This window comes from Microtus ochrogaster, chromosome 17, assembly GCF_000317375.1.
Source record: "Microtus ochrogaster isolate Prairie Vole_2 chromosome 17, MicOch1.0, whole genome shotgun sequence".
Classification (NCBI taxonomy): Eukaryota; Metazoa; Chordata; class Mammalia; order Rodentia; family Cricetidae; genus Microtus; species Microtus ochrogaster.
In genome coordinates, this window is record NC_022019.1 from 33,406,974 (window position 1) to 33,418,153 (window position 11,180).

The following is an 11,180-nucleotide window of genomic DNA, read 5'->3' on the forward strand; positions in this document are numbered from 1 at the left end:
AGAGAGAGAGAGAGAGAGAGACAGACAGACAGACAGACAGACAGACAGAGACAGAGAGAGACAGAGAACCTAATCACCCAACCACCAGCGCCAGGAGAGCATTCTTACGCTCCTCTCAGGACCACATAGATGAGATTAGGTTCTTACCCAAAGGCCTCAGGTAACCCTAACTACCTCCCAAAGAAGCCACCTTTGAGAACAGGGCATCCGAATCTAGTGGGGAAAGACAACCCGAACCTTATCAATCTCCACATATTCTTATGGTCATATCTATGATCTATATACACAGATGATAGTGGCAAATATTTTGCCTCGAGATATTTAAACCCAAGGTTTTCTCTGTACAGTGGACATAAGGCTGCTCAATCCCCAATGTTTACTGCCTGTTCGTAGTTTAATAAGCATTAAAATAAATAAATCCCACTCTTGAGTAAAATGACGAACGCTGACGAAGCCTTGGAGACAGGTCCCCTCCTCCTCCTCTGCAGTAAGTCCCTTGGGCTGCAATAGTCCCAGGAAGTATTTCCTACTGAGCAGGGCAACCTCCAGAGTGAGAGCCAACTGCTCCTTGAAAATTGCTGTGACCTAAACAGAGAACAGAACCCACTGAGCACTGTGAGCAAAGGCACTAAAGGAACACGGAAAACAAACTGTTTGCTGCCACGGGTCCTGCAACCAGCGCTGGAACCCAGGAGTAGCACAGGGGCCCCAGTAGAGGAGAGCCGACAGGCTCCTCCCACCACACGGGGCAGGAAAAGGCCTTAAGGAAAGAGCAGCAAAGCAATCGAACCCAGCCTTTACTTTCCTCAAATGCCTCAAGCTCGTTAACATGTTGCTATTTTGCACTCACCAGTTCTGCCTGCTCCCCATCCCACGCACCCCTATATCCCCAAAACATAAAGAGATACACATAAGCAAGACTGGGGGCCTTGGTGGCCAAAGAGAGGTTATCTTCAATTTGTTCTCTTTGCACAGTGCCCAATGTCAATAAATGGCTGTTAAATGAGTAAACAAGTCAAAAGACCTTCACAGCCAATACAGGTTTTTGTAATTAGGAAGGACCATGTAGTCCGGGAGGCTAAAGTACTCAGAGAAAATTCTAGATGCTAAGAAATCCCCTGAAGATACTTAGCAAATTCTATACTAGTAGAAACAGGAAAAACTTTATTTTATTCATTGTGAATTTTTTAAAAAATTAAAGAGTTGCATTATCCCAGTAAGATAACAGGAGTATAAATAACATAATAATAAATAATACAAATAACAAAAGAAAGTCAAGGGTCTGGGGCGATAACTCAGGCAACAAAGTGCCTTCAAGGAGGACCTGAGTTTAGTCCCCAGAAACCAAATAAAACAGCAGGCGCACTTGCAATTAGTAATGACGAGGTAGACATAAGGGCCAGTGTGCTTACTGATGAGCTCTGATGATGAGACCCTGTCTCCAATGAGGTGTGCAGTGTTCCTGAAATGACACCAGGGTTTTCCTGTGGCCGCCACTTGTGCAGAAGTACACATACACACAGGAACACACGTACACACACGTATACACAGGAACACATGTACACAGAGGAACACACATGCACACAGGAACACACGTGCACGCAGGAACACACGTACACACAGGAACACACATACACACAGGAACACACGTACACACACATACACACAGGAACACATGTACACAGAGGAACACGTGCACAGAGGAACACGTGCACGCAGGAACACACACAGGAGCACACGTACACACAGGAACACATGCACACACAAAAACACATGCACACACAGGAACACACGTACACACAGAAACACACGTACACATAGGAACGCACGTACACACAGGAACACACGTATACACAGGAACACACACACATGCACCGACAGCAACTGGAGAACCGTCACTGTTTTCTCCCTGTGTGCCCGTTAGCAGTTTGCCTGTGTACTGCCCCCAGTACGCAGCTGCAGTCATGGTTCTGACTGACCAACCTCGTTCTCCTCTATAATCAGCAGAAACAGAATACACCACAGAATAACACAACAGGTTTCCAACCCTTCCACAATTACAGAAAGGAAGTAAAATATAACCCATGGGGCCATGAGCGGAACGGGACTGTCTCTGACCAAGAGAGTAGACTTGACCACGCTTTGCTTCGGTTGAAGCCTTCACTCCTGTGGAGGGTTTAGAATGGCTGGCTTCCTGGCCAGCTAGAACCTGTGCAGCCCTCACGGGCCAGAAACGTAGAAACGCCGGCTGCGACAGCCCCGCAGCTGCTCTGCACCCAGCATGAACAGGCAATCAAGACAAACTCCACAATGCAGTGAGCTAATTCATTCAATTACTTTGTAAAGCAAAATCCTTGAGGAAAAATCTATACTCGAGAATGAGATCTACCCCACCCCAATCTTCCGCATCAACTATGCTAGACCCAGCAATCAACACTTAAATGGGATAAGGCTGGGGAGCCGGCTCAGTTGGAAGCAGAGGAATGGAGTTTCATGCCAAGAACCATGTTTTAAATATAAATATACTGGTGTGAGATCCTGTCTCAAGAAGCAAACAACAAAGCAGACAGAGCCAGAGGAACACACCCCAAGGCTGTTCTCTGGCCTCCTCACACATATACACCAGCACTTCTGCACACGTGCAGCCACACACATGCACATACACACATACATATTTAAGTGGGATATATCTGAAATTCAATCATCCTACACTTACTAGGTAAGTTCATTTTTAGGGCACCACCCTCCATGAAACAGATACCTTAATGTTTAAATATAAACAGAACTTTCCAGTAGAGACTGCACATCACCCCCAATCTTACAATGCTGATGACTGCACTCAAATTATCTGTGTGCTACTCCAGAGTCCTCCCTTATGGTCACAGAGAGTCCTCCCTGGTGATCACAGAGAGTCCTCCCCAATGATCGTGGAGAGTCCTCCCTGGTGATCACAGAGATTCCTCCCTGGTGATCACGGAGAGTCCTACCCAATGATCGTGGAGAGTCCTTCCTTATGGTCACGGAGAGTCCTCCCTGGTGATCATGGAGAGTCCTCCCCAATGATCTGGTGAGTCCTCCCTAATGGTCACGGAGAGGCCTTTTCATCACTATACAGTGCTCTGCTTGCTAATTTACATGCTGCCTTCTTCCAAAAAGTGACTCGCACACATAATAAGAACAAAATAAACAGACAGGACAAAGCATATGATTATAAACGATAATCAGGAAATAACAAGCGAGACTTAACAATTTAAGAACCCTTCCGATGGTCCCACCTGTCAGAGCAGCGATGGTCAAGGGTCTCTCGGGAGTCTGAAACCCTATCAGCTTGGATTCAATCAAAAACCTTTTAAAAGCAGCCAGGAGTGGTGGATCCTTCATTTAATCTCTGCACTCAAGAGGCAAAGGCACGTGGGTCTCTGTGAATCTGAGACCAGCCTGGTCTACACCGAGTTTCAAGCCAGTCAGAACTACACAGTGAGACCCCAGCTCAAAAAAAAATAAGACGCTTGAAATGGCGCTGCATGCCTTTAAAATGGCACTCAGGAGGCTGAGGCTGTTGATCTGTGAGAAAGCAAGTCCCAGGCCAGCCAGAGAGACCCCGTCTCAAAACCGCACGCACGCATGCATGCACGTACACACGTACGCTCTTACGCTGTTACTCGGGAAAGCATGACCACTCAGAATATGGGGAGAAGAAATTTCTTTCAAGGTTTGCCATAAAGAAGATAAGAAAGAAAGAAAGAAAGAAAGAAAGAAGAGGAGGAGGAGGAGGAGGAAGAAAAAAGAGGGAGGGGGAGGGGGAGGAAAAAGGAAAGAGGAGGAGGAGGAGGAGGAGGAGGTGGAGGAGGAGGAGGAGGGAAAAGCCAAAACAAAACAGCACAATGCAATCACAATTAGTACTTATTTGTGATGCAGACAATGTCCTGAGAGACTTGGACAATTCACTCATTTAATATCCCTGGGTTAAGTCCCATTTTATCCGCATTTAGCAGATGAGAAAGAGGAGCAGAAAGCGGAAGCGAGCTGCCCACAGTCGCACAGATACTAAGTAATGGGTGTGGGCTTTAAAAGCTGATGGCTGGCTCCAGAACCACGATCTTTAAAAAACTTACATTTCATTAGTGTATATATATATATGTATGTGTGTCTATGTACAAGCATGCACATGTGGATGGTTATGCAGGCCAGGAGAGGGTCTCAGAGCCCCTGGAGCCGGAATTACAGTCGGTTGTTAGCCACAAGGTGTGTGCTGAGAACCGGACTCTGGCCCTCTGTAAGCACAGCAAGCGCTTTGAACCACGGAGCCATCTCTTCCAGAGTCACCTTGATGTACTCCGCTGCCTCCCGTTGACCCAGACGCAAGCCAGACTCATCATCACCCATCCTTAACAGTGAGCATCACTGTCACAGTGAGCATCAGTACAGGATGGGAGAAAGGCGCAAAATTTGGTTCAGAGGGAGAAATTACACGAAGACCAAAATGAGGCGGTGCAGGCATGAGGCTCTCTGGCTGCTGGGCAGCTGCTGGGATACCTAGTCTCTAGGACGGGGGAGGCCTCAAGTCTCCAGCCCATCCTAACACAAACATGCCCTCCAACAAGGACACACTGAGAGGTTAGAGTGGAGAGGCGCTCTTAGTGAAGGTGAAGTTCGGCTGTCACCTGCTGACGCTTCAGGCAGAGTCACAGATGGAGGCATTGCCAGGGCTACGGATAAGGGAGGCAGCTTCCCAAAGCTGGGGACCCTAACAAGGACCCATATGATCTGAAGATGAGATCAGATGGCCTTTACATGGAGGTGACCCAAGGGAGTGACAATGGGTTTGCTGGGGGGCTGAGGGCTCACACTGGGCATTTATGGGTGACTAACTGAGAAGGGAGAGCTGAACAAAAACCTGGGGGAGTACAGGCATGAGCCACACAAGGCCTGCATGGCAGCATCCCAGGAAGCCTCAAGAGCCAGAGTGAGATGGCACACGAGAAAGACAAGGGGACAGTGACAGGTGAAGCGGAGGAAGTCCCAGTGTGGAAACCTCCGTGTGCGCTCTGCATTGGAGAGTTGTAAGCACAGAGAGGTACCACGGTCTGACCTTCATTTCCAAAGACTGACTCCCCTGATGTGTGCAAAGGGGATCTGGGAGCACAGACAGAGCCGGGAGCACGGACAGAGCTGGAAGAGCAGTCACTGTACCCAGCAGCATCTTGACGGCCAACAGTGACCCACATGGTAGCTGTGGCCCACATGGTATAGGAACTGTGTGTCAGAAACCCAGGCCTTGAGTTCTGACAACGCCCGAGGCAGATTACTTCTGTCTTGTGCAATCAAATGAGAAGAAAAGCAGGAGGGGTCTCCTCAAGCCAGGTAAACCAAAGACAACCCTGTCTGGCCCAAGAAGCACAAGCCTAGGGCACAGGGTGGGAGCAGCTAATTTCCTAAGCAGCTTGTTGGCTAGGGGCAGGTGATGGGGTAGAGCGTGGTAATGGGCTTGCCCGTCTAACCTGTTATTCTCCAGAGGATATTTCAAAATACAGCAGAGCTTAAAATACTCAACAGTTAACATAGCCCCGCTTACAGTCCCTACCAAATATAACACTGACTTCCACTGCTCTGACTTCTATCTCATCTGATGCTCTCCCTCCTTCCTCTTGAGTCTTCTGAGAGCTCATCACATAAGTCCCTCCACAAAACGCACCCTCTCCTTGGGCTCCCGCAGACCCAATCCCTAGGTGCGTATGGTGCACAACGCCCCCTCCTCAAGCTCAGATGGCAGTCACCGGTGCTGAAGCATCCCCGCCTTTCTGTATGCCTCGCCCTACCGAGGAACTGCCAGCAAGGCTCACACACAAATTCTCACACACACTTGTCCCCACTCATCTTGACAAAAAAAAAAACTGCAGTTGGAACAGACGGGGAAATGGCAAGGCATTCTGAGAGAGGGGGCGGCCGATATGTGCTTCCTCGCAGCCTGCTGTGGAAGGGGAGGTCACCGAGAGGCACACCCATCTGTGACTTGACACCCCTTCAAGCAAGGACAGAACACAGAAGGGACGGGTCAAGCCCGGCATTTTCTCACGACCCTCCAACCATAAACATCAGAGTTGAGTTTTAAGAAAATAATACTATAAATATTTGTCTCATGTCCGGCACAGTTTTCTTTCACGATCCATTTTACATCCCCTGAATGAGAGCGCTGACCACAGGCATTAGCAAGGCAAGCCAAGGGAAAGGCTGAGGTATAAGGAGACTGGATAATTCACCATCACCGGGAAAAGGGGTCAGCATGGGAATGTCTCGGTATGTCCTTTTCTACGTATCATTGCTAAGAGCAGACCAAGCCCCCAGAAGCCTGTCAACTGTCTTAGAGAACTAGTCTCATAAAACATTGCCTCTGTCTACGCTTATCTTCACAGCCTCCCACACACAAATAGATGCTTCAAATTGTAAATCTAAGATTCCTTGTTACTCATTTACAGTATGTGCACATGTACATATACAGACACACGTAAGCACATGGAAAATGAACGAGAGCTGCTCTGCCACTAAAGACCAGCTTTATCCCACCCACCGTTAAGCACTTGTTAATTAAACGAGATGGCATTTTACCAGGCAGGAGGAGATCAATACTTCTGAGTCTTCTCTGGACCAACTGTATGCTGGATATTCAAGGGCATTACTTTCCCCTTGCTGCTTGCACATGTAGGCACAGTTCCTCTCGAAAACGGTGCGGATGCCTTTGAAGAGAATCACACTGGTGGTGCAACCCATCCCCAAGGTGTGGACGTTCAGATGTCTAACAATCTCTACTCCATCTCCACATCAGCTTCCTTGGCTCTTCAGACGCAGGTTCCCACTGTACCATCTTCATGACAAGCAGCTACCGGCACCGAACAGAAGGGAAGTGCCAAGCTGTCACACTAGAATCCGTTCCTGTCCAACAGTCTGACGAAAAAAAAAAAATCCAGGCTCCCCGTGTAAAACGGGAAGGGTGGGCGGTGCAAAAGCAGGATGACACACCTCAGATGTACCAAGACCGTGAAAGTAGCGTTTTTTCCAGGGCGCTGCTTCACTACTATACGGAGGATAAATGTGCAGAAGATTTATCTTCTCCCACCTGGGCTTGGTGGGAGAGTGCTGGTTCGCCGCATCTGCCTGGGATTGCTCTGAGTCTCAGAACCTGCCCAAAATGAAAGAGCCGGTGCCAAACAGCCACCCTGCTGCAGAAGCTGCTGCGGAACCACAAAGGATTCTGTGCTGCTAGAAATCACTCTCCCAGAATGCTGCGCCTAGCATCTCTATTAGCAAACATCTCTCTCCTTGACCTAAATATGCTGCTTGTTTAATCTTGCATCAATGAGGAAACAGGGGAGCCAGAGGGAAGGGGGAAAGACGGTCTAAAAACAAGTGAAAAACGCTGAGCGCACCGCTGCCATGGAAACACATGTAAGCACACTTCAAACAACCGGTTAGGCGCACGGCTAACAGCCTGCCGGCAGCAAAGCACAAGAGAACAGGCGTGGCTTTGTGATCCTGACTTCCGCCTACCTCCACTCGTCACCTGGACTAACCAAGCCCGTGCTGCTTAGGAGGATCCCCCCCACCCCTGGTACTTGAAGATGCTAAGAGGAACACGGGCAGAGAGCTGGCCCTTCTGGCTGGCCGTGTGCCTCTAAAGCAGTGTTCTACAGTCTGCTAAGGCAGGTACTGCTGCGGTCCCGTTCACAATCAATAACACCGGTCCTTTCACCACAGATCAACTCAGTGACACTCCAGTATAGCACGTGACTCTCAAGGAAGGGCTAGCAGCTAAGTTCTTCGTGGGCGTACTAAGTAGACTCCTGTCATTTCCCTGTTGGCACGTGGGGAAAGCCTCTCGCTTACAACACGTGTCCAGAACAAGGCTGCCATTCCTTTCAGAACTGTCCATATTCCTGACCTAGACAACCATTTCCATGCATAGATCTCAAAGCTAACCAACACCGAAGGATAACGATTGAGTACCTGGGGGAAGTAACCGAGAGCCATGTGATGTCGTAAGGGGAATTATAGTGAACACGGCCCTGTCACATGGCCTTGTTTAGCCACCAGGTTGGCAAAGAAAAGCAAAACCTACTGGTTCTCTCTCTGGCATTAGTACGAAAAAAAAACTAAATAGTCGCTAAAGGGATGCAGGTACGGCCACACGCACAGAGCAACGGCACTGTGGATAAGGCTGGCGTGAGCAGGGGCTGGGGATGCTCAGGAGGCGAGTGCTCTGTTGTGGAGGATAAGCAAGGAGATGAGATCCCATAGCCAGTGGGCACCTGCATCCCGGCACTCAAGAGGAAGCTGGCAGCCGGACTTAGCCAGAAACAATACTGTCGGTGTTCAGTGAGAGATTCTGCCTCAATGGATAAAGTGGAGAGCGACAGAAGAGGGCCGACCCGACATCAACCTCTGGACTCTACACTCACATGTGAGTACCCACACATTCAACCAGGCGGGCAGGCACAGGCACACATATATACACACACACACATATACACATACATTTATACATACATTCAACCAGGCACATGCAGACACCCACATAGTCAACCAGGCAGGCACAGGCACACATATACATACACACACACACACACACATATACACATACATATATACATACATTTAACCAGGCAAACGCACACACCCACACTCAATCAGGCAGGCGCACACACACATACACACACACACATATACACATACATACAACCAGGCAAACGCACACACACAGTCAACCAAGGAGGCACAGGTACATACATACACACACACACACACACACACACACATACACACACATTCAACCAGGCACACGCCCACACCCACACACTCAACCAGGCAGGCACGGGCACACATATACACATACACACATATACACATACACACATATACACATACATATATACATGCATTCAACCAGGCACACGTCCACACCCACACTCAACCAGGCAGGTATTGAGTGTGCACATACGCGTGCACGCGCGCACGCACACACACACATGTTGTGGGGCATGTGAGGGGACCAACAGGCAGCACTGGAACTCATGGAACACAGATGGGCAGTTGGCAAAGCTACACCTGAGTGAGCCCTGGAGAGGCAAAGCCCCAAGGACTGTGTGTCCTGAGGACCTCATGCTGCTATTGTTGCCTTCGAGGTCACCACATCCCCCATAATCTATGGGTTGTATGAAAACTCCCATGGGGTGTCTAGCCCCCCCCCCCCAGTGCGCAGTGTTACTGGTACTTACGGTAATTAGGTTTTTCCAAGCACTGCTGCTGGAGCAGACTAATGATTCCACCAACACCCTTAGAAAGAATTTAGACATGCAGAGTTGTTAGCAAGGCTGGGTTAGGGTATTTTTGTCAATGGCTTTGAGGTAGAAAATCTTGGGGGGAAATTTAAAATTTAGAAAGTCATGTAGTTGAGCGAGGGACTCGTTGAGGTCAAGAAACAAGAGCAAGGACAGCTGGCTGAGCCATTAAATGTCTTCTTTATAAGAGCTGCCATGGTCATAGTGTCTCCACAGCACAGAAAGCCTAAGACAAGGGGTCTTTTGAGATCTTTTGTAAGATTACCTTTTAAGACAAAGAGTACAATGATTGAATTAAATTTTACTCCTCTGACAGAAACGTCAACTGAGTGGTTAGTTTGCTGACTCCATGAATCCCCATCAAATCCTGAGCTACTGAAGGCTGGTCTCACGGCAACACACACGTGTACATAAACACATTCAACCAGGCTCACTCATGTGCACAAAAAAACCTAAGATTTGAGACTGTGTAACCACCTGACATCAGAAGATCCAAGTCTTCGCGAGAGACTGCAGCACGCAGGCAAACATCATGGGAATTCATCACACACAAATCGAATGCTGGAGACTGAAGCACTGGACATGTGAATTATGACGTAAATTGTCTCCCGAGTTTGCTTTCCGTCACACATTGAGTAGAAACAGAAACGGCACCAAGAGATTTTTATGTATCTGTTTTGTCAATTTTGGATAGCCTAGGTACAGAAACAAGAGCCCCCTTAAGATGCAAAAGATTATGTTTGAAAATATAAAGCTTATATTTGAACTTCACAATGGATTATAAATTATAAGCAAGTTGGTATATTTTGTTCTATTGAATTTTCTCTTAAACCCCGTGTCAATAGTCAGGCATGATGAATGCCTATTATCCCAGCACTCAGGAGGATATGGAAATTGAGATCACACTGAGCTCACAGTAAGTTCCAGGCCAGCCTGGGTTACACAGCAAGGGCCTATATTGAAAATAATAATAATAATAATAATAATAATAATAATAATAATAATAATAATAATAATAAATCAAAACCTTGTTTAAGAGCTGTAGAGATTGCTCAGTGGTTAAGAATACAAGATGCTCTTCCAGAGAATCCAGGTTCAAATCCCAGCACCTACATGACAGCTCACAACCATCTGTAACTCCAGTTCCAAGGGATCTGATGTTCTCTCTGCCCTACTGGTTTTCACAGGCACTGCACACATGGAGTGTGCGTGTGCAAATACATATATATCTGGCACATACACTTTACACATACACATCCCCTCAAAGACAAAGAAACAAAGTACCAATGCATGCCACATGAACAGATCCGGAAAAACACTGTGCTAAGTGAAATAAGCCAACCAGAAAAGGAGTTGCACATGTAATTCCACTTAAACAGCCAAGAACAATCCACAGAGACAGGAAATACAGCTGAGTGTACAACACACCCAACAAAGACTGAGGCAGGAGCATCATGACCGTGGAACCACCCTAAACTATACAGGAGAAGAAGGGAGGAAGGAAAGATGGGCGGGACTTGTGCTTACCTCCCCAGGGCTGGGGAGCAGGACTATGTGGTGTCACGTGGAGTGATGAAAATGTCACCAAACTAGAGTATTAGTAATACATAAATAGTCCCTGTCTGACCCACAGTCCACACCTGACCCACGGTCCCTGCCTGACCCTAGTCCCTGCCTGACTCCATAGTCCACGCCTGACCCATGGTCCCTGCCTGACCCCAGTCCCTGCCTGACCCCAGTCCCTGCCTGACCCCAGTCCCTGCCTGACCCCAGTCCCTGCCTGACCCACGGTCCCTGCCTGACCCACGGTCCACGCCTGACCCACGGTCCCTGCCTGACCCACAGTCC

The 11,180-nt window shown here is 48.2% G+C and overlaps 1 protein-coding gene across 13 annotated transcripts in view; it reads right to left on the minus strand.

Moving 5' to 3' along the window:
• Dock9 (dedicator of cytokinesis 9) overlaps positions 1-11,180 on the minus strand; it is a 250,768-nt gene that overhangs the window by 183,434 nt on the left and 56,154 nt on the right. For 6 of the 13 annotated variants that reach the window (XM_013349317.2, XM_013349316.2, XM_026783245.1 and 3 more), the window contains exon 1: positions 6,607-7,284. The exons of 5 other annotated variants lie outside the window; for them this stretch is intronic. In XM_013349317.2, coding sequence (XP_013204771.1) covers positions 6,607-6,768 — 162 coding nt within the window. In that variant the 5' untranslated portion in view covers positions 6,769-7,284. Of the gene's footprint in view, positions 1-6,606; positions 7,287-11,180 lie in introns of those variants that run through there. 2 more of the 13 variants (XM_013349320.2, XM_026783250.1) reach the window with 1 other exon arrangement.